The sequence below is a fragment of the Hemibagrus wyckioides genome, linkage group LG25, assembly GCF_019097595.1.
Source record: "Hemibagrus wyckioides isolate EC202008001 linkage group LG25, SWU_Hwy_1.0, whole genome shotgun sequence".
NCBI classification, from domain to species: Eukaryota; Metazoa; Chordata; class Actinopteri; order Siluriformes; family Bagridae; genus Hemibagrus; species Hemibagrus wyckioides.
The window spans coordinates 20461372-20484617 of NC_080734.1; the positions used below are offsets into that span (position 1 = coordinate 20461372).

Below are 23246 nucleotides of genomic sequence, written 5' to 3' on the forward strand. Positions count from 1 at the left end.
AGACAGAGAGAGAGGAAGAGAGAGACAGACAGAGAGAGAGGAAGAGAGAGATGGGGAGAGAGAGAGAGAGAGACACACAAACAGAGAGAGAGAGAGAGAGAGAGACACACACAGAGAGAGAGAGAGACTTTCTAAGTTGATATATACATTATCATAATTGTTTCTCTGTTTGTAAATCGCTAAATAAAAAGCCACATACAAGTGTATATGTGAAATAAACATTAGTAGATTCTTCTAAATCTGCATGATAATTATTTATAAGTATGTATAAGTTGTGATTATTTGTCACATATACGTTACAGCACACCGAAATTCTTTCTTCGCATATCCCATCTTTGGGGCTTGGGGTCAGAGCACAGGGTCAGCCATGATGCAGCGTGGGCACCTTGCTCAAGGGCCCACCAGTGGCAGTCTGGCAGTGCTGTGTTAAGGTTGATACACTTAAGGACAGATTAAATGTGAATCTAATGTTTCCCAAAGATTTTAATGAAGTAGAGTTTACAAAAGTGAAAGTACACAGTTAGAATCATACATATTTGGACACTGGCATGATTTCTGTTCAGTACACTGCATCTGAAAACAAAGATGTATAAATTCCCACGCACATTATTTACATATTTGGCAAAATGTGGAAGAGAGCTTATCTGGATTGTTGTTGTTGTTGTTGTTGTATAATGCACTCTTCTCACAAAATACAATTTCGGTATTTCTGTGAAGCCTATAAGCATATATGCAGCTGAAAAACCTGATACAGCTGAATAGTCCTGCAAAAAATCCTTTAAATGAAGGTTTATGCTGTTGATATTATCACCCATTAATGATTTCTTTTTGTTTCTTTGAGGTAAATATAAGCCAACTGATATCAGGGCATGGTAGCTAGTGAAGCCTTGCTCATGCTATCTAACTATAATTAGAATCTAAGGATCTGACTAGCTATTAACTAAAGACAAACATTAACTAAAGCAGGCTACATAAAATACCACTATTGACTAGATTCATGAGAGGTCATTTCATGTGTTAAAATGTAAAGAAAAACATGCTGAAATTTCATCAACCTACCAGTGAGTGTTTAGGAAGCACTGAAATGAGGGGGGTTCAGTGCCAGAAGTGTTCAGTGTTTGGAATCAGCGTTATCAGTTGCCCAAATAGCAGACGTTACTTCTGTATTCTCTGATTACAACAGAAGTCTCTGGCTATGTCACTACTCTGTTTCAGCATCACTGCATATAATCATACAGATCCAGGCCAAGAGCTTCAGTTAATGTTCACATTAAACATCAGAATGGGGAAAAGTGTGATATCTGTGAGTAAACATAGCATGATTATTGTTGCCAGAATGGCTGGAGATCTTCATACACATCAGTCCTCAGAGTTTACACAGAATGTCACATAAAACAAACAAAAAGATGCACTGAGCAGCACTTTTGCAGGTTGAACACTTTTTTTGTTGAAAGGTCATAAAAGAACCAGGTTTGAACTGACAGGAATTCTACAGGAACTCACAAAATCACTCTTTATAACAATGAAGTGCAAAAAAGCATCCCAGAATGCATAGCAGAAGACCACATCAGGTCCCACACCTTTCAGCCAAGAACAGGGTTTTGACACTGGGCACTGAGTGTGGGAAAGCTGGACATTAGAAAAACATCATCTGATTCGATCGATTCTTCCAATCTACAAGCAGACCCTAGCTACGGTCACTGAAATCACAACCCCCTTTTTTTATAAAGATAGATCTGGAGCTCATGGCCTGTACCTGCTAGCAGTAAAACCTGGCCATTTTCCCTTATGTGTAAGATCAAATATCAATAAATAATTTTCTCCTGTTAAACATCTGGAAAGTATTCACATTCACATTTCACATTTTTTTATGTTACAGCCTTATTCCAATATACACTATATTGCCAAAAGTATTCGCTCACCTGCCTTGACTCGCATATGAACTTAAGTGACATCCCATTCCTAATCCATAGGGTTCAATATGACGTCGGTCCACCCTTTGCAGCTATAACAGCTTCAACTCTTCTGGGAAGGCTGTCCACAAGGTTTAGGAGTGTGTTTATGGGAATTTTTGACCATTCTTCCAGAAGCGCATTTGTGAGGTCACACACTGATGTTGGACGAGAAGGCCTGGCTCTCAGTCTCCACTCTAATTCATCCCAAAGGTGTTCTATGGGGTTGAGGTCAGGACTCTGTGCAGGCCAGTCAAGTTCATCCACACCAGACTCTGTCATCCATGTCTTTATGGACCTTGTTTTGGTCACTGGTGCACAGTCATGTTGGAAGAGGAAGGGGCCAGCTCCAAACTGTTCCCACAAAGTTGGGAGCATGGAATTGTCCAAAATGTCTTGGTATGCTGAAGCATTCAGAGTTCCTTTCACTGGAACTAAGGGGCCAAGCCCAGCTCCTGAAAAACAACCCCACACCATAATCCCCCCTCCACCAAACTTTACACTTGGCACAATGCAGTCAGACAAGTACCGTTCTCCTGGCAACCGCCAAACCCAGACTCGTCCATCAGATTGCCAGATGGAGAAGCGCGATTCGTCACTCCAGAGAACGCGTCTCCACTGCTCTAGAGTCCAGTGGCGGCGTGCTTTACACCACTGCATCCGACGCTTTGCATTGCACTTGGTGATGTGCGGCTTGGATGCAGCTGCTCGGCCATGGAAACCCATTCCATGAAGCTCTCTGCGCACTGTTCTTGAGCTAATCTGAAGGCCACATGAAGTTTGGAGGTCTGTAGCGATTGACTCTGCAGAAAGTTGGCGACCTCTTCGCACTATGCGCCTCAGCATCCGCTGACCCCGCTCCGTCAGTTTACGTGGCCTACCACTTCGTGGCTGAGTTGCTGTCGTTCCCAAACACTTCTATATACTTATATATACAATTCTATATACTTCTTATAATACAGCTGACAGTTGACTGTGGAATATTTAGGAGCGAGGAAATTTCACGACTGGATTTGTTGCACAGGTGGCATCCTATCACAGTTCCACGCTGGAATTCACTGAGCTCCTGAGAGCGACCCATTCTTTCACAAATGTTTGTAAAAACAGTCTGCATGCCTATGTGCTTGATTTTATACACCTGTGTCCATGGAAGTGATTGGAACACCTGATTCTGATTATTTGGATGGGTGAGCGAATACTTTTGGCAATATAGTGTATATTAAACTCCATTTTCCTTAAAATTCTACAAACAATACCCCATAATGACAGCATGAAAGACGTTTGTTTAAGATCTTTGCAAATTTATCAAAAATAAAAAACGAGTACATCATTTTTACATAATTATCACAGCCTTTGCTCAATACTTTGTTGAAGGTCCTTTGGCACCAATTACAGCCAGTAGCCACTCCTTTGCTATCCTGGCTGTATGCTTAGGTTGTTGTCCTGTTGGAAGATGAACCGTTGACCCTGTCTGTGGTCAAAAGCCCTCTGGAGCAGGTTTTCATCAAGAATGTCTCTGTACATTTCTGCATTAATCTTTCCCTCCATCTTGACCAGTCTCCCACTGAAAGACATCTCCACAGCGTGATGCTGCCACCACCATGCTTCACTGTAGGGATGGTATTGGCCACGTGATGACCGGTGCCTGACACTTGCCATTCAGGCCAAAGAGTTCAATCTTTGTTTCATCAGACCAGAGAATTTTATTTCTCTCTGTCTGTGAGTCCTTCAGGTGCCTTTTACTGAGGAGTGGCTTGTCTGTCCACTCTACCATACAGGCCTGATTGGTGGAGTGCTGCAGAGATGGTTGTTCTTCTGGAAGGTTCTCCTCTCTCCACAGAGAAACACTGAAGCTCTTTCAGAGTGACCATCTGGTTCTTGCTCACCTCCCTGACTAAGACCCTTCTCCCCCGATCACTCGGTTTGGCCGGATGGCCTCCTCTAAGGAGAGTCCTGGTAGTTCCAAACTTTTTTCCATTTACAGATGATTAAAGATTCAAGATGCTTTATTTTTTTATTTTATTTATTTTTACTTTATATGCTTTAAAGATGATGAAGGCCACTGTGCTCACTGGGACCTTCAATTCTACAGAAATGTTTCTGTATTCTTCCCCAGATCTGTGCCTCCATACAATCCTGTCTCGGAGATCTACAGACAATTCCTAGGATTTATCGATTCATGGACGGATGGACTCTGGCCAAGTTGTAGAAACTTGATCAGTAGAAACAGGAAGCACCTGAGCTTAATTTTGAGTACCAGGGCAAAGGCTGTGAATACTTATGTACATGTGATTTTTTCATTTTTTATTTTTAATAAATTTGCAACAAGATTTGCAAGGCCATTTTCAAGGCCAAAACCAAGCTGTTTCTGTGTGATTGCAATAAAGATCCTGTTGAACAGAGAAAACCCCTTCAATTCCAGTAGGTGAGGTGTGGAAGCAATCACAGATTCATAAATATAAGCTTCCTGTAGCTTCCACTGGAACATTAAAAGCTTCCTGTGATTATCAATGCACTTACGGGAACAGAGTCAGTAAAATGTTTCTGTAAGTAAAGAAGCTCATTTGAGGAAGAGGAGTCAAAGACCGGACCTCTCCATGTAAAATACTGAACAAAAATTTCTAGCAACTTTTTTTTTACATTAGTGTCTCAAGAAAAAAAAGCAGATTTCAGATTTACATTCATGTAAAAAATGTTGCAGAGAAATTTGTCAATAAATTATAGACCATCTTTTTTATCCCTCTATATAAAAGTACACCAGAAATAGATTAAAAAACCACATTTTCACATCATTGAGGCTGTAACTGAGTAGGAATTCTGTAGAAATGGCAAAGAACATGGTATATTAGTTGGATTTACTTTATTTTACTTTTTTACTGCTCTTTAAAGTTATTTTTTATTCAGTATAGACTTTTTTTATTTCATTTGATAAGAACCATGCAGCATATTTGGATTTGCCTTTTTTCACAGAACTTAGAGGAAAATAAATTTCAGTACATTCCTCTAAGTCGTATCAGTAAACCATAATAAACCTAATGAACTAAAAACTGAGTGACAGCATGACCTAAAACAGTATTTTCAAATTAATGCATTTGTGATTTTTTCTTGAAGTCAGTTTAATGAACTATGATAATAAAACTCTTGTTATGGGAAAACAATGCAGTTTACTCATGGCTATAAAGCTGATAAGATCGGATCAAGCTAATGTCTGGCGCCTTCACAGTCTTTTTATTGTTCCCAGAAGTGTTGGCACACGAGAAGAAGAAAGGAAAAGGAACTTGCAGGCCTTTCATGTAACTAGCCACATGTTCTCCTCTAATCTATGTGATGTGTCCAGAGTGAAAGTGTGTAATCATTTGAACATTTTTGTACTGAAGTGACCTAAAAGCAACATGATGCAGTGAATAAAACAATTCTACACACCCCTGTTAAAATGGCAGGTTTATGTGATGTAAATAAAAATGAAACCAAGATAAATCATGTCAGAACCTTTTCTACCTTTATTGTGAAACTGCAACCCTATATAATGAAGTGAAAAAAAAAATGAAAAACAAGAATTATTTTTTAGGGAAAAAAATCTACAATACTCTGTTTGCATCTGTACTATTTTTTGCCTCGAAGCAGACAGGCACATTCTGTGATGGAGCCAGGATGTGTGTTTCACAGTACACAGCAAACATTCACTTCCTTTATAAACTTCATCTCGCATTGTTAAAATCTCAGAGGACTGAAGGAAGAGTAGAGCTGAACTCAGATCCAGTGCAATATGTAGTTTTAGTATATTTATTTGCCATGAGCTGAGAAAATGTTTCCTTTAGAAATGACCACATGTACCAGTGTCAATACTGAAAGACAGCTATTTGTACATAGATTTCAAACAAATCTTACTGCCATTTTTTCCTTTTATTCATTCATTCTATCGTGATCTCGTAGTCTTTGAAGACAGCTCTCAGTTTTTCCACGGTCACAGCATGATCAGCCTTTCCATAGCCCTAAAATACATATATCATATTAATACTACATATGAGAACACATTTTCAGGCTTTTTAACTCTGAAACCTTTTTTAACTGCTGATAATAATGAAGTCTTGTATCGTTACCGTAGACTCTCCAAACACTCTTAGTTTCTTCTTGTCGCTGTCGTGCTCTATCTTTCCCCCACCAAGGCAGGTACACTCCAGACCTAGACCATCCATAGCAGGACTCAACTTTTCAAAGATGTGATCTAAAATGGGAGAAAAGAACTCACATATGGTCTTTATATATATTTTTTTTTTCAAAAGCTTTATAAGGTTAGAACCAACATCCACCCAAACCTATTACTATATTCATGACATTATTTTAGCAAACCTATAAACATGTATAGTATGTATATGATTACTGCCTACAATCCCAGCTTTTGATACACACCATCTGGTAACCTCTATTCCCCTTCCTTCAGTTCTAATCAGATATTATTTTGATGGTATTGCAGTGACATTGAAATACTAGTATACGTACAGGAGCTTGCTGAAAGTTACTCCTGGCACTGCACCTCTCTCTGTCTCAGATCCACTAGCACTGCTGGACTGCTCCCACCATCTCTCAGGGTCTACACCTAGACTCTTCCCTGTTCTGGCATCAAGGTGGTGGAATGATCTTCTCCTGATGTTTGAACAGCTTACTTATTGGCTTCAAACAACAGGTGAAGACCTACCACTTCCTGACACATTTAAACCAGCGCTTATTTTCACTCTTTGTTTTATGTATTGTAAGCATTTTGAAAAATAATCCTCCTAACACAGTTTTTAGGCTGATGGTACACTAAGTCTATGACCAATTTTACCAGTGTTAATACAATCACTGACAGACTTTTGTTTGTCACTCTGAGCATGCTCTGATAGATTAATTGATTTTTTTTAATGCCATGTTAGCTTCAATGGCTATATTATGGCAAAAAGTTTGAATGTAGTTAAAACACAGGGTGATATTTACTAGATAGTGTTACATTGCATGCTCTGATAAGAGCATCTGCCAAATGCCAGAAATGTAAATATTGTGTACACTTGCTGGCCACTTTATGCTGCATTTGCTTACATTTATCCTTTCCTTGATTCTGAACAGTCTCAACATCCCCACTGCTGGGTATCACCCTATAGCGTGCTAGCACGATGCCGCCCCACCATGTATCACCATTAGATAGTCATCTGCAGCAAACAGGATGCACCTGAGCTGAATTCAGAGCGCCTGCAGGTCTGAGTACTTACATAATTTCAGTTTAATACATTTGCAAAAATGACAAAAAACATGTTTTAGTTTAGACATAATTTGAATCTATTTTAGATAACATCTAAGTGTGCAAAAACTGAAGGAGTCTCAGTACTTTCTGAAGCCACTAAATTATTAAACTGCCTACTGTGTTTAGTTTATAATAAATCAGCATCTGCTATAAAGCTCAGCTGAGGTCTGGTTCCACAAACACATAGCAAACAATATAGCACCAGTCTGGCCTTAAGAATGACACTTTCTTTAGGGACAAAAAGCATGTGTCTCATACAAGTTAGTATTTTCTCTAGACTAGTAATGTCAATTTAACAGATTTAATGGCTCCTGAGGCCCTCAAGCATGTTTTTGAGGTAGCACACAGCAGCCTCAGAACAAGCGCATAAAGGGTATTTGGGCTGTGCTGTGAACTGTTCTTCATATTTTGGGACTAATTTTACAAGTCCCGAGTTAGTACTAGCCTTGTGATAAGTCAGCATCCTATCGTTTCCCCCAACGCTCCCTAACTGACTAAAAGTACAACACGTGAAATTGAGGAGAAGGGGGCGTGGTCAGACATGTTCATCACGTACCAGTTGTCATTATATCACATAAACATCTCACTTTTACATTACGACAAAAAAAAATATCAGAAGCTGTTGACGGTTGGATGTAACTGCAATTATTAATGTTTAGATGTTTGTTTGTTTGTGTCCGTGGTGGACGGCGGGGTCAGAGAAGGTTCGTTTGGGATAGACAAAAGGCAAAAGAAAAACATTTTACGAGACACAATACACGTTATTTTCACTGCACTACATTTTCAGACATAACCAATATTTATTTAATCGGTACTACTTACAAGAGTAAATGTAATCTAGTTAGCAAGCTAGGATAGTTAACTAGTTTAACTAGTAAAGTTGTAGTTTAAAGTGTGCGCGTCACGTGACGGCCAGCTGACCGGATGTACACATCCTGTTCTGCAGTTGAAGTTAAAGTTAAATGATCATTCACAGTGCTCGCGGGGGAAAATGAGTAAAGTGAGCGTTAGTTTGAGAGTCCTGTCGCGTTTCGGATAAAATACATGGCTGGTTCGTGATACTGTGCCATAGCCTAAGTGCAGTGTATCACGAGGTCAGAAACGTTTTGTGAGCGCGCGCAGCTCCGAGCAATAGTATGCGCGGACCCACGTGTGTCCGTTATGATAGCCGCGGTCTGGACTCACGGACTGAGCTCTGACTCCGGAAAGCGTGACCCTGCGCTCATGTTACAGCAACCCTACACAGCAGCTCCTGCTCAGCCTCGTCTCATGAACTTACTGTGGTACTCAGCAGTCTTTGTGCCTCTCACTATGTCTTTGTGGTCGGTTCCACCTTTAACCTTTAGTCTCACTAAAATGTATTTAAATTTCCCCTCCGAGTCGATCTCCACCTCGGGGACTTTACTCAAGCTGTCAGCCATGTCTGCGGTGGACCTGAGGGTTATTTCAGGCTCACGACTCTTAAGGCGAAGAAGTATTTTGATTGACTGTTCAGTGAACCAATGAAAATGAAGAGGAGGCGGAACTTACTGAATATCGAGCTATCTTCTTAAATTACTTTATACCGTTTGTCCCCGCATTTAGTCTAAATGATCGTATTAAAATGTACTTATGTTTTGCAATTTATTTAAATTATATTACAGGTATTTTTTTTTGGTTGCCTTCTGTAATCTATTAAAGCTAGTATTCAACATCTATGATAAAGGTTGATGCACATAGTTCTGTTGGGGGGAATCATGTCACACTTGTTACATGGAACGTTAGGGGTATGGGACACCAGATTAAGAGAGGTAAGGTATTTGCACATCTTAAGTCCCTTTCTGCTGATATATTCTTGCAAGAGACTCATATTAAAACGACAGACACCTTAGATCTAACTGGATATCACAAGTATATCAGTCCTCTTTTTCCTCAAAAGCTAGTGGCGTTGCCACTTTCTTTCAAAAATCTATCCCATTTAGTTTGTCTGATCCTTCTGGAAGATACATTATAGTGTCAGGTCATATTAGTTTCCTATGATGTGTGAATATATAAGGTCCAAATTTTGACGATCCTGACTTTATTATGAAAGGTTTTTGACTTGCTTCCAGACCACAGTTCTACTAACTTAATAATTGGTGGCGGTTTTAACTGTTATCTTGATGCTTATTTGGACCGCTCCTCTACACATGTTCCTCATATTTAGTGCTCAGCTAGTACCATAAACCATTTATAAAAGTCTTTGAATTTAGTAAACATTTGGAGATTGCAACACCCATCCAATAGAGATTACTCCTTTTTTCATTTGTACACAAATCATACACTAGAATCAGCTATTTTCTTGCTGACTCTTAACTTATCCCAAAATGTAACTCAGACTAAGTATAATAATATCATAATTTCTGACCACAGCTCGCTTACTATGGGGTTTAAACTGTCTGTGTCAATGAACAATTTCAGACGTACATTTCATCTCACATCAAGCAGTTTCTTGAATGATAAAGTTGACGTGTCTGACTCTATTCTATGGGAGACCTTTAAGGCAGTATTGCGGGGTAATTGAAGCCCTGCTTCCAATTAGGGAGCAGGCCTATAGGCTAAATCTAAATCTCAGTCAATTCTCAGTCAGTGGTAAGACCAGCTATGCTGTATGGTTTAGAGGCAGTGTCACTGAGGAAGAGACAGGAGTCAGAGCTGGAGGTAGCAGAGCTGAAGATGTTGAGGTTCTCTTTGGGAGTGATGGGTGGAGAGAGATGATTCGGAAAAGCCAAAAGAAGAAGAAGAATTAATATGCTACTCAAAATTAAAGGTAAGCAGTTTGAGATGGGTCACAAACCAGAGAGGTTACTTTCTCGGCTCCCCTGTTTGTGATTTGACTTTTTCTTTTGTATTTTATTTAGGCATTTAATGTCATTTACTTTTTTTGGCATGTTCTTTTTTGCTGTTGTTATAAAACCTATAATATATATATATATATATATATATATATATATATATATATATAAAAAACAGAAGATTTTGAAGGCAATATTTAGATCAGATAAAGAAAAATGATGATATTGTCTGCATATAAACAGACTGATATTCACAGGGAGCATGACACTGAATATTTACATTCAATCCTTTTCTTGTATTTTGTGTTATGAAGGGTTTCATTTGCAGACTAATTCGTCTGTTAATTCTTCTGTTCATTAAGCTTGTGTTGTATTGAGGTTAGTCCTCGTGTTAAGATCAAGGCTGGTTCTCTCCTCTGCTGTCACCTCAGGACCAGGGCTGAGAGAGGTTTGCTGAATGAAACTCAAAGACACAAGATTCAGAAAGCAAAGTCTTCCAAAGTTTTTAAGAGACACAGAGTGTATGTAGCATATAAAAGAGGAAATGTAAGAAATTTTATTTTGTACAAGAAAATGTCTACACCTTTACCTCATATGCCTTTCAGCTAAATTTCAGCTAAAGTGGTGGTTTTACTTCTGCAGTTCTGATACTAAAATACTGAAACCAAACTATACCAAATATAGTCTTAAAAGCAACATTTTCTGTCATCTAGCAATCTATTAAGAAGTCATATAAATCAAAGAAGCAATCAGATAATCATATCTAATTTAAAATTATGACAAATGTATAATATTTAGCAGAAACTTTTTTCCTTTTTGTTTTTTAATTATACACTGCCTTTTATTTTTCATGTAAAAGTTCCTGACTGAAACCATCTTACATTTTTCAGTACATTTTTGATGATTAACAAAGGCTAATTTTAATCTATATAAAAACTGGAGCTATGTTTATGTCAGGAAATTCAGTCTCTGATTAGCGTCTCTGCTTTCGTCAGTTTCCTCTCCAAACTTTCCACTGAGGACTTTCCCACTTCCACCTTTTTCCACTCTGGAATCTTAGTGGTGCCTGACACTCTGGCTCTGTCTTACCATACCTGTTATTAATAGTATATCTATTTAAATTTCCTGCAAAAAATTATAGTCATTTAAATCAACCGTAATAAAACCTAAACTGTCCATAGTAGAAAAAAGTAAAACCTTTAGCTGTATTAACTTGCACCTTTTTGAGTTTTTGGCTGCATGTGCACTTGAAGATGTTACTGGCTTGACCTGTAGGTGAAATCCACATCCATCTGCAAATATTGTCTTTCAGTTTTCTAAGCACACAACACACAATCTTGCCCACTTAAATGTTTTATATGCTGTTTATAAGTGTGATGCTTCAAAATGTGAATTTAAACCATGGCTTCAGTGTTCATTTTTTCAATTCAACAATTAAATTTTTTCAATTTCAGTTGAATTTATTTGTATAGCACATTTCACAATGGACATTGTCTCAAAGCAGCTTTACAAAAGAAGAGAAACAGAGAAAAGAGAGAGGGAGAAAAATTTATTAAATTAAATTATTAAACTATTTTATCCCTAATGAGAAGCCTGAGGTGACAATGGCAAGGAAATACACCCTGAGATGATCTGAGGAAGAACCAGGCTCAGAAGGGAACCTCATCCTCATTTGGGTGACTTAAACAGTAAATAATGTAACTGTAACTGATTAATGTCCTTTCTATAACAGCAATCAATGGCCCATGAGGAACTATTAGGACAGTGTAGTTTCTGAGGTCATTATAGACACTAATTCTTTGCTGTTACATGCTGAGAGATGTAATGGCAGATCTGTGACAGTGTGAAAATCCCCAAGTGGCTCTGTCCATGGCTGTCTCCTGGGCCACAGGCTGTCCACACAGAACCATCCACAGCATCAGTGGGCACCACCAAGCGACAAGACTCCGACCAGGGGTAGAGGCAGTGGTCACACTGGAAACTGGCAAACAGTGGGAGCTCAGGAGTGGGGTGGATAGCTCAACAGAGAAAGACAGAGAGAGAAAGATATTAAGTATGATTCTGATCATGTGAAGTTTAAAGACAATGTAGATTATGTGTAAAGTGCAGGCAGGGACTCCGGCAAGACTAGCTATGACAGCATAACTAAAAGGGAGAGCCAGAAGGTGACGGACATGAAGGCTTCCCGGGACATAAAGCGTCCAACCACATCAGTCAGCAAACCTGAGCGACTTGCGAGGGTGGTAAGGTGACAGCAGCAGATTCAGATCCGGTGACAGGGAAGACTAATGAAAAACACAGTTATGCAGTCATTTAGATGATGGTGAATTGTAGCCATGACGGGATCTTAGACTGTCGTCTCAGACTGACCTGGTCATTCTCTGTTCTCCTTTCTGTCATCTACATGATTCTCTCTGCAGAACTTCTGGGTGTCATTTCACTGGGTGTTTTTTTATTTGTTGCACCATTCTGAGTAAACGTCTGTGTGTTAAATTTCTATAAGATCAACAGTTGTAGAAATACTTAAATTAGCCCGTCTGGCTTGCTGCACATTTAACTGGATATGTGTTCTCAATAAGAGGAAGTGTGTGTGAGTCAAACTTGCTGAACTCTTGGTCAGATAGAAACAAAGATGTGAGTGGGAAAAGGTCTTCCTCTAGTGAGAAGACCGGTGATGCGGGTCAAACATCTTTCACTGAGGTGACTTTGCACCCTCCTAAAAAAAGCTCACACAATTAAGGCATATCTGTGACTTTGTGTTTGTTTTAGAGGAGTCAACTCCAAGTCTGCTTGGTGTGTTGGTTTCTTCATAACTGGGTCTGTGTATGTAATTCCAGGAATGCTCTTACCCTTACTCACATCCTGCTTTTTTCCCAGCAGAGTTGCTTATAGTATTTATGTATATGCTGTACGGTCAGGGACCTACACCCTGAGACACCGAAGGTAGCAAAGTGGTATTTTTAATAATGCTAGGCTATTAGTATTTATGCTCTTCAGTGTTCTACGTTAGAGCAAGTGGTAAGAAACACATGCACAGAAACAGAGAAAATATGTTCAGTGATCAATGCTTCATATCCTGGTCTTCTGTAATGAATACATTACAATTATTTATAGCTTGACAGGCCACTATCAGCGACTAAAGACTACAACATTTTTGAGTCATAGTTTTATTATAATGTTGAATCATTTCCAGAGGCTTATCATTATTAAACACTGCTTCTGAGGAATAACATTAGATATAAGTGAGCTATCAGTGTTTGCAGGACAGAATGCTTAACCAGAAATATTTGAAGATCAACAAAACCAAAAACTGAGCAATGTGTGTAAAATAGAAATGACAGTAAAAGTGTCAAAGGAAAGCAGCAGAAAGAAAACACAAAGGGAGCAGAATAAAGCATCTAATATAATTTATGACATTTGTTAAATCTGAAACATCAGGGGTCTGATGTGAAGTCTGAACACTTAAAATATTCTACTGTGTTTTTTTTTTATTTAATGCAAATAATAAGCAAACATCAGTTGCCAATAAGAATGAACTGTAAGATGAATAATTCAATTAAATTTTATTTTATTTGTATAGCGCTTTTAACAGTGGACATTGTCTCAAAGCAGCTTCACAGAAAGAATAGAAATATAGAATGAAAGTTGCATTTGATAAAATAAAAGATTTATCCCTAAGGGGAGGAAGAAACCTTGAGAGGAACCAACCTTAAAAGGGAACCCATCCTCATGGGTGAAACCAGACAGTGTGATTATATATAATGTTCTGTCTGGATAAAGCCAAGTGGAGGTGTGCAACCAAGAGCTTTTGAGCAACTTATAGGTCAGCATAATTTGTGAGTTCTTAAGAGATTTAACACTAATTGAATGGTGGATGAAGTCCACCACAACAACAGTTCAAAGCTGGCACCATAGTCTCCAAGTGCTTCTATCCATCCCATCGGTGTCCAAGCTGTACACATGGAGCCATCTCCAGCTGCAGTGAACAACACAGAACCCAGAAGTAGGGCATCAGGATGGACAGGCAGGTCCGGAAAGAAGAAGCGGTCACACTGGGAATTTAGAACACTGGGAGCTCAGGGCATGTGTAGCATGTGTAGCTTTAAAGGGAGAGAGAGAGAGAGAGAGAGAGAGAGACAGGTATGGCAGTTGAGGCACAGACAGAGATGAAATGCCAGAAGCAGCAACAGCAAAAGCTCTGTGGGACCAGCAGACTCTGGATGTTAGTTTAATGTTAGACTCAGTATGATCATAACTCAGTGGCTTTCATATCAGAGGACAGATGAGGTGGAGAGTTAGGACACATGGACAGATGGGATTGAATGGACAGATGGAGGACAATGAAAAATGTTCTTTATATATTTTTATATTTTTTTTGTTATGTTTGTGAGATTGTGTGAGAATCTTGCATCCTGTGTACCAAATATTAGTGTATCTATTGTATTATCAATTTTCCCATCCTTTTTTATTACAGAAGTAACGATTACAGATCATTATTCCTACCCTGCTATAATACAGTGTTGGAGGCATAACATTTTTTTATTTTACACTAATTTAGGTATTTGTGCTGCACAGAAATTTAGCAGCAAGAATATAAATATTTTAATTTGTTCATTAACTGATGGTGGCTGTTTATGCATGAAAGACAATTATTAAAGTAATGATCAACATTCATATAATTCCATATGAATGTTGCTGCTGTCTATCTGCACCTGAAATTACACAATAGTTCTGTAACACACACACACACACACACACACTTGATTGATTGTTGATTCTATTCTAAACCCCTGTGGTTTGGTGGGTGTGTCTCTGACAGACATCCTGTACAAGTCATTTATTTTACATTTTCAGGAACAGCGGTCAGTTTAAAATAAAAGTTTGTGTAACAGTGGACATTGTGTCTCACATTATTTAAAATTTATTCACACACAAAACATTAATGGTGAACATTTTTGACTTTATAAATGATTCTCTCAGGTCTTGGTGATCGGCCCTATTAAACAATAAAGAAAGTATATTTTTTATATAGACAGTTTAGTAGCCTACTATTCTTTTTGACAGAATTTATCTTTATAATCAACTTCATTATTTTCTGCATTTTGTATCACCATACCCCCTAAATGTATACAAATGCAGGTAATGGGATTAAAATAAAAAACATTTTCCCCCATTTTGTGCCCCCCCACCCCCACTTTGCAAACCAAAGTTACACCCTTGGTAATAGTGTTTTATAATCAATGTGAAATGGGAGCCGATGCAGTGACGATAAGATGGGAGTGACCTGTTCAAATCTTCTGGTTCTAGTTAGGACACTAATCCAACCTGTGACATCAACAAAAGCATGAACTAGCATTCTGCATCATGGGTGACAACGTATTTCATATATTTTTAATTTTAACAATTTTTTTTTACAATACTTTTTAACAATTTTATTTGAACAATATTATAACAATTATTGTTAAGTGCAATGACTAGCTGCTATTTCTTTATATCTCAGTTGAACAGTCTGATCTGGTTGTTCAATATTTGTACTCCTTTTTTATTTTCATTCTTAATTTTTTTCTTTATTCACTTGTTTTACACCATAAGACACTTAATTTTGTTGTACTCTGTGCAAGGACAATAAAGACTATCTATAGATCTAAAGATATCTATCTATCTATCTATCTATCTATCTATCTATCTATCTATCTATCTATCTATCTATCTATCTATCTATCTATCTATCTATCTGTCTGTCTGTCTGTCTGTCTGTCTATCTGTCTGTCTGTCTATCTATCTATCCATCTATCCATCCATCCATCCATCCATCCATCCTCCTGTAAGTTAAGCTAGAGTTGTAAGTTCAGACTCACACCTGGTCAGTGTAATGTGAAGGTAAAGCAAGGTTGCAAGTGTTCACTTGGAAAAGTGGGTTCAAACATCTCCATTTAAATCAGGAAATGAAATCTGAAATTGTGATCTATCATCTTGTTCATCTTTTGATCTCGAACTCTGTTGTCTTCAGAGTATTAAAATGAAAGAAAATAATAGGCCTCTAACACTTTCAGAGGGGAATACACTGCTTTTACAAGAATCCATTGTTTTTCACGCAGGAATTTCCCTAGACAGAAAATAGTGTGATGATGCCCTTTTGACTTTATTTCCATAGAAAGGGAAAAGCAAACTTCCTGGCATGCTTCCTGTCCAAGTGCATTGGGGAAATATGGAAAGTGAGAAGAAGGGTATTTCCATGTTGTCTCAAGATTCCGGGACGTGGTCTAGGTGGGCGTTATAGAGGTGGTCACCTAAATAAATGCCCCTCGCAGCAGCTCTGAACTCATAACCCCATAACTGTCTGATCAAGACATTCATCCTATCCTGATATTGCGACTTTACCTCAAAGGATTGCACCCAGAGAATTACAATGGTAAGTGCAAGGGATCTTTTTCATCACTGATATAATGATCTTTAAATTGTAAATGTTTTCTATGTGTTCTTGTAAGTGACTGTTTAAATGACAATACAATGCAAAAGTTATTAAATTATCTTAAAAGTGAGCGCAAATATTTAATATTTATTATAATATTATTCAACCTGCTATTAAATTATGTAAATAATGTCAGCCATTGCAAGCCTTAGATTTGCATATTCTGTTGGCAGATAATGTTGAATATTTCTAGGAATAAATGCTTAAATGAGCAAAATTACCTGCCAATAGAACCAGGCAATCTCATTAAAGTCTTTATTCAATTTTACAGGATTTCTGCAAAACTCATATGTCCACAATCTCTATATTTTTCATCCTTCTCCTGTCAAGTAAGAAATTTATTCATTCCTTAAAAGAACATTACCACCACATGTATTAGAGTAGCAGCTTATAAATCAAGGGTGTGCAATAAATGTCTTTGCTTCCTAACACAGTGCTGTATCAGCAGCCAGGAGTTGATGGCTGGTCGTACAATTTCTCAGACTCTACCATGACCTGGACAAGAGCCCGTGATTGGTGTCAGGAGCACTACACAGACATGGTGGCAATTCAAAACCATGGTGAAATTGAATACCTCAATAACGAGCTCCCCAGGAAGACAGGATACTACTGGATCGGTATTCGCAAAATCAACAATACCTGGACCTGGGTCGGAACCAAGAAGCAGCTGACAGCAGAGGCTGAGAACTGGGCCACAGGGGAGCCGAATAACGGACGCAACAACGAGGACTGTGTGGAGATCTACATAAAGAGAGGAGAGGACAACGGCAAGTGGAATGATGAGTCCTGCCGAAAGGAAAAGACTGCACTATGTTACACTGGTATGTGATCACTGAAAAAAACCCATTAATGAAAAAAACATCTTGTTATAGGTCAAAATACTGGTCTGATTTATTGTTCAGAACGTGGTGTACTTCAACTGAATATGAGAGAATTAAAATGATTGATTGCTAATAATTTACTTGTACTTAGCATGGATTTTTGGCATATGTACATAACAAGAAAATGATTCTGTCTAGGTTTTGTGTAAAAGGGGCAAATATTTTTCTCTCTCCTTCAGCATCCTGTAAGGAAGACTCCTGTAGTTTTCAAGGGGAGTGTGTTGAGACCATCAACAGCCACAGGTGTAACTGTTTTGAAGGTTTTTATGGAGACAAGTGTGAACACAGTAAGTAACAAAATAAATGTGTTATTGTTCTTACTTATGGTGTTTCATTTATCTGTTTAAAGTGATACAGACAATTAGCAATTAGACTTACATGGCTTACCATAAACCAGATATCTAAGTAATATCAGTATGTAGTGTGAGTACTGTGATTACTGAGCATCTACCACCATGTAGAAACTGTACTTTAGTAAAGGTCTTATCATCCTAAATGTCATCCTGTCATGTTTTATGTTGATATGAGATATAATAATGAGAATTTACTAAGCTTGAAACCTGATTTTCAGTTGTGAAATGTGAAGCAAAGGAAATCTCTGATCCTGAACATGGCAGCGTTCAGTGCCACCATCCTAATGGAGATTTCTCATACAAATCCAAATGCGAGTATTCCTGTGATGAAGGCTACAATTTAGTTGGAGCGATTACAACACAATGTGGCGGTACTCGAGCATGGTCCAACAAACCCCCTACCTGTGAGCGTAAGTAGCTCTGATACCACACCTGTTTAAACATTTGTATTTAGATTAAACAATTTGTGCTCACCTGTATTGTTTTTTATCCTTGTTTTTGTAGTAGTCCAGTGCTCCAGTCTAAATATGCCACTTCATGGAACCATAGAGTGCAGTCATCCGATAGAAACCTTCAGCTATCAGTCATCCTGTAGGTTTAGCTGTGAAGAAGGGTATACACTAACAGGTTCCAGCTACAGCTTGCTGATGTGTGACGTCTCTGGACAGTGGAATGATTCACAGCCCAACTGTGAAGGTAAGAAGAGGCTAGAAGTAAACAATGTCAGTAAATCCCACTGCAGAAACAATAAAACTTCTTTTGCTAAAGAGTTTAATGCAGTAACTTTGTGCTGAATAAACAGAATTCACTGCTGTTTCTGGCTAAAGTGTCTTTAATAAGTGAATGTTGGCTTGACCATTCTATATGTCCCTCACAGCAGTCCGCTGTCCAGCTCTTGAGGAGCCAGTGGATGGGGGAATGAGCTGCAGTGGTGATAGTTATGGGAGCAGGTGCACATTCAGCTGTAATGTCGGGTTTCGACTGCTGGGAGCATCAGAGCTCATATGCACCAAAACTGCTCAGTGGAACCAGGAGACACCGTCCTGTAGAGGTCAGAAACAGGACAGAGATCTTTTCTTTGCATTTTCAGTGTTTATTTATGTTCACATTAGTTAAAACACAGTGGAGTAAACCAACTCCTGCTTGTGTTTAATCTGCAGCTGTTCAGTGCCCCGTGCTCCAGACTCCACAGAAAGGCAGTGTGTCCTGTACAGACCAGACTCTCAGTAAAGGCTCTATCTGCAGCTTCACTTGTAGTGAGGGCTTCAACCTGGAGGGAGCATCAAGCATCAAGTGTACAGAGACCGGAGAATGGAGTACAAACATCCCCAGCTGCACAGGTACTTGATTTGATGCTGAATAAATTGCTTACACAGAATGCACTGCTGTTTCTGACAAGAGTGTCTTTAATAAGTGAATGTTGGCTTGACCATTCTATATGTCCCTCACAGCAGTCCGCTGTCCAGCTCTTGAGGAGCCAGTGGATGGGGGAATGAGCTGCAGTGGTGATAGTTATGGGAGCAGGTGCACATTCAGCTGTAATGTCGGGTTTCGACTTCTGGGAGCATCAGAGCTCATATGCACCAAAACTGCTCAGTGGAACCAGGAGACACCGTCCTGTAGAGGTCAGAAACAGGACATAGATCTTTTCTTTGCATTTTCAGTGTTCATTTATGTTCACATTAGTTAAAACACAGTGGAGTAAACCAACTCCTGCTTGTGTTTAATCTGCAGCTGTTCAGTGCCCCGTGCTCCAGACTCCACAGAAAGGCAGTGTGTCCTGTACAGACCAGACTCTCAGTAAAGGCTCTATCTGCAGCTTCACTTGTAGTGAGGGCTTCAACCTGGAGGGAGCATCAAGCATCAAGTGTACAGAGACCGGAGAATGGAGTACGAACATCCCCAGCTGCACAGGTATGATACCTAACCCAAAGACCATTAATTTATCTTCAGAGGTCCGGCGCTAATAGCCTATTAATGAAATGCAGTTGGATTGGGTATCTTTTTTTAGATACAACCTACAGGACTGACGCTAGTCACCATAATCTAGACAATCTAAATATTTAAAATACCAATGTATATGTTCATACGAAGTATATTTATTTTTTACATGTATGCACAGTACATTGAACATATTCAACAGTTCAGGGCGTGCATGTTGAAATGTTTTTTCTTATCTTTCTTCTACACAGAAGTGAGATGCCCTCACCTCCAGACGCCAAACAATGGCCTCATCAACTGTTCTTCGGAGCCTCTCTTCAACACTTCCTGTTCCTTTAGCTGTCTTGATGGCTATCAGCTTCATGGTCACCAGATGGTGTTCTGCAGCCTTAATGGCAACTGGACTGAAGAAGTGCCTAAGTGCCAAGGTAAAAATCAGGCTGAACCTCTCACTGAGAGAAATATAAACATATACAGTCTAGCTGAAGTAAAAGTAAAATAAACGGTCTAAAACACAACAGTTTGCTGAGACCAGGAAGCCCATGCTAATCTTCACTTCCGTCTATTCTTTTTACTATCTTCATTTCCACCAGCTCATCCTGCGTCCACCTTATCATGGGTATCTGGCCTGACCATGGGTTTAGGAGGCACTACTGCATTTTCCAGCCTTGCTCTTGTTTTCTGGATAATTAAGAGACTCCGAAAATTGAAAGGTAAATAAAAGAAAGGATTAATTTCTACATATATATATATATATATATATATATATATATATATATATATATAAAGGATTTTTTAAATCTTTCCCTACATTCTTATATTTACATCAAAGCTTTTTACATTAATATGAAATCAATTTTATTAGGTTTTATTATCATAAACTACTGCTTATATATTTTTTTCTGTGTTTAATTACAGCTAAGAAGTTTGACCTCAGGTAAGATTTGATTCTACAATGTTTTACACAATGTTTTACACAATATTTACACGATATTTATCTTCATCTGGTTAGGTTGTGAGGCTGACTTGTCTTATGTGTATTTTTTTTTCAGTAACTCAGACATTGAAGTGCCACCCCAGGTATACAAATCCAGCACTGACAGTCTCATCTAGACAAAAAATGACTACTAACTATATCTAGGTGAGTTTATAATCTTTTTTCTGTAACAATAATAAGACCCAGAGAACTAACTGTGCTTGTCACAATCTAAAATTGGATTCTGTTACAAAATCTGTTTCAAAATCAATTAAAAATAATAATGAAAAATTCAATACAATCATTCTTTTTCATTTCTTCACACAGGTCTCTGTTGATCCTGCACTGTGGACACAGCAGTTTCCACTATAGAGTGAATGAATGCACTCCTGGTTCAATTCACTTTACATTGTCACAGAGCAGCTGCAAGTGAATCCGATTATGGATTTAGATTTAGATGCATAAATCTCAAGTATACAAATATTGAATGAGTTATACTTGAAAAAAGAGCAGTGTTTGAGCTTTACTTCTACAATATCAGCGTGAGAATATCTACTTAAGAATGAATCATGAATGAGATATAAACCATTTTCATAAGGCACATTCTTTAGAATGATCAGGTGACACCATCCACAGCCATCTTTAGGATATCTGTGTGTGTGTGTGTGTGTGTGTGTGTGTGTGTGTGTGGTACCATCCACAGCCGTCTGACAGCAGTCTCTACGCTAATCTCTGCACTAGCCACGCAGGGTCGTCCTTAGCAGCAGTGATTCTCATCTTCAAGCTGAAGTAGTGAGAGTGATAGAGAACGCAGATTATTACGATTATGTTCTTAAGATTATGTTCTTAACCTAACACTGTGCGCTAAGTGCAAGCTGGGACTAGCCATGACTCTAAAAAGGAGAGCCAGTTAACTGAACTGAGGTTGATCTTCAGTCCTCTGTAGAAAGGACGTTACTGGTCATTATTAGTTATTAATGATACTGTCTACTTTCTAATGGAAGTGTTTATTATGTAAATTATTGAGCATATTATTCTATGCTCTTTGTGCTTCTTACGAATTTTACAAAGAGCTACATGTTATTTACTGTATTTATTTTGACCGTTTTATTATTTATATTTGTGAATATATTTACAGAGGGTGTTGTGGTTATTGCTAATGTAGATCATCCTATTAAAATGTGAACTGAGAAATTGTGAATAAATGTTAATGAGCATAATAAATGTGTTTCTTTTTTTAAAAAAGAGAGAAAATTTGTTGAAATATATATTTTTTAAAAATATCATTGAAATTGAAATTGGAAAAAAAGGTTTCTCTGGGTATAAAGTAATGCTATAGTGAACATAGAGAACAGGTTTAAATCCAAGACATGTACCTGTCCCTTATGTGCCCTGTCCACTTTCCCACTAGCCCTAACCCCATGAAAGTGTGTGTTTATTATTCTAACACAGTACAACACAATTTTGAGAAACCTACTGAAAGACACAATGACAAGGCTATTAAGCACCCGGATGTACAAAATGCATTTCAAACTGTTTTTACCTGCAACATGGACGTGGCAAAAAAAGAAAAAAAGAAAAAAGGGAAACTAAAAGGTGGTGCAAAGGATCACAATCTGGATTTTTTACACAGTGAAACGCAGAGTGTGAGTGACTTTATTGTCCCATTTCCTCTTGTGTATGTCATTGAGCCAAACACTGTATAAACACATTGATTCAGTGTGTTTTGATGACCAGGCCAGTCTGACTTGCCTTTTCCGGCAACTGTGGCTGAGGTTGAGAGAGAGGTTGTGACCCCTGTATACTGCATCCATGTTGCTGGTGAATTATTTTTTCGGGGCCAGGGGCAGTGTTGCTGGCTGTGAGAATGTTTCCAATGCAAAACAAAGACTTCTATACATCACGTTATGTACTGTGACATATACATTATGTATTTAAAGCAGATCGATCCTTTTGGAGAAATTAAAAAGGTCTCAAGCTGTTACAATACAATTTCTCATGCTAAGATGGAAGTGCAGATTTTAAACTGTCCTTGGGTAGTTACCTGGATAATTGAATGTGGTTTCTTGCTATGGTGAGCATGATTCCTTTAATCTCTCAAAAGAGAATCCAAATCTTCTATTAGTAATACTGTCATAGCCAGAGTCTTTCCAGAGTCGCCTTCATGCACTTTGCACAGAAGCTATATTGTACTTAACCACATGTGCCAATAAGCATCCCCAATAATCTGTGTTTCTCTCTTTATCTCCCTCACCCAGATGAGGATGGGTTCCTTTTTGAGTCTGGTCCCTTTCAAGGTTTCTTCCCCATGTCATCTAAGGAGTTTTTCCTTGCCACTGTCACATGCACATTCAATTCAATTCAATTTATTTTGTATAGCGCCTTTTACAATGAACATTTTCTCAAAGCAGCTTTACAAAAGAAGAGAAACAGAGAAAGGGGAGGGGAAAAATGAAAATAAAAATAAAATAATTAAAAAATAACTAAATAACTAGAAATAAGAATAAATTATTAAATTAAATTATTAAACTATTTTATCCCTATTTTACATGAAGCACATGAAGGCTATATTCTGAATTG

The 23246-nt window shown here is 38.3% G+C and overlaps 2 protein-coding genes across 4 annotated transcripts; one reads left to right on the forward strand and one right to left on the reverse strand.

Moving 5' to 3' along the window:
• Positions 1-5721: 5721 nt before the first annotated feature.
• Positions 5722-8696, reverse strand: si:dkey-51e6.1. The gene is made up of 3 exons (XM_058378664.1): positions 8510-8696; positions 6053-6177; positions 5722-5944 (listed from the first exon to the last, which is right to left on the reverse strand). The coding sequence occupies exons 1-3, from the start codon at positions 8649-8651 to the stop codon at positions 5864-5866; spliced, it is 348 nt and encodes a 115-aa protein (XP_058234647.1). The 5' UTR covers positions 8652-8696; the 3' UTR covers positions 5722-5863.
• Positions 8697-16325: 7629 nt separating this feature from the next.
• Positions 16326-21353, forward strand: sele (selectin E). 3 transcript variants are annotated; one of them, XM_058379311.1, is made up of 15 exons: positions 16340-16455; positions 16787-16844; positions 16950-17336; positions 17576-17683; positions 17968-18159; positions 18254-18445; positions 18627-18800; positions 18910-19089; positions 19201-19374; positions 19484-19663; positions 19942-20118; positions 20284-20403; positions 20609-20627; positions 20743-20831; positions 20994-21353. In XM_058379311.1, the coding sequence occupies exons 1-14, from the start codon at positions 16453-16455 to the stop codon at positions 20801-20803; spliced, it is 2025 nt and encodes a 674-aa protein (XP_058235294.1). In that variant the 5' UTR covers positions 16340-16452; the 3' UTR covers positions 20804-20831; positions 20994-21353. The 3 variants fall into 3 exon arrangements, with proteins under 3 accessions (XP_058235296.1, XP_058235294.1, XP_058235295.1); XM_058379312.1 differs by lacking the exon at positions 16787-16844 and having other exon boundaries at positions 16363-16455; XM_058379313.1 differs by lacking the exons at positions 19201-19374; positions 19484-19663 and having other exon boundaries at positions 16326-16455.
• The last annotated feature ends 1893 nt before the right edge of the window (positions 21354-23246 follow it).

Excerpts from the sequence above, each read along its gene's own strand:
- si:dkey-51e6.1 (XM_058378664.1), bottom strand. The coding sequence starts at position 8,651 with ATGGCTGACAGCTTGAGTAAAGTCCCCGAGGTGGAGATCGACTCGGAG. Across the intron at positions 6,178-8,509 it reads AAAGACTGCTGAGTACCACA|ATCACATCTTTGAAAAGTTG; the intron begins GTAAGTTCATGA and ends CTCCCATTTTAG. Across the intron at positions 5,945-6,052 it reads GAGTGTTTGGAGAGTCTACG|GGCTATGGAAAGGCTGATCA; the intron begins GTAACGATACAA and ends TATGTATTTTAG.
- sele (XM_058379311.1), top strand. Across the intron at positions 18,446-18,626 it reads TTCACAGCCCAACTGTGAAG|CAGTCCGCTGTCCAGCTCTT; the intron begins GTAAGAAGAGGC and ends TGTCCCTCACAG. Across the intron at positions 19,375-19,483 it reads GGAGACACCGTCCTGTAGAG|CTGTTCAGTGCCCCGTGCTC; the intron begins GTCAGAAACAGG and ends TTTAATCTGCAG.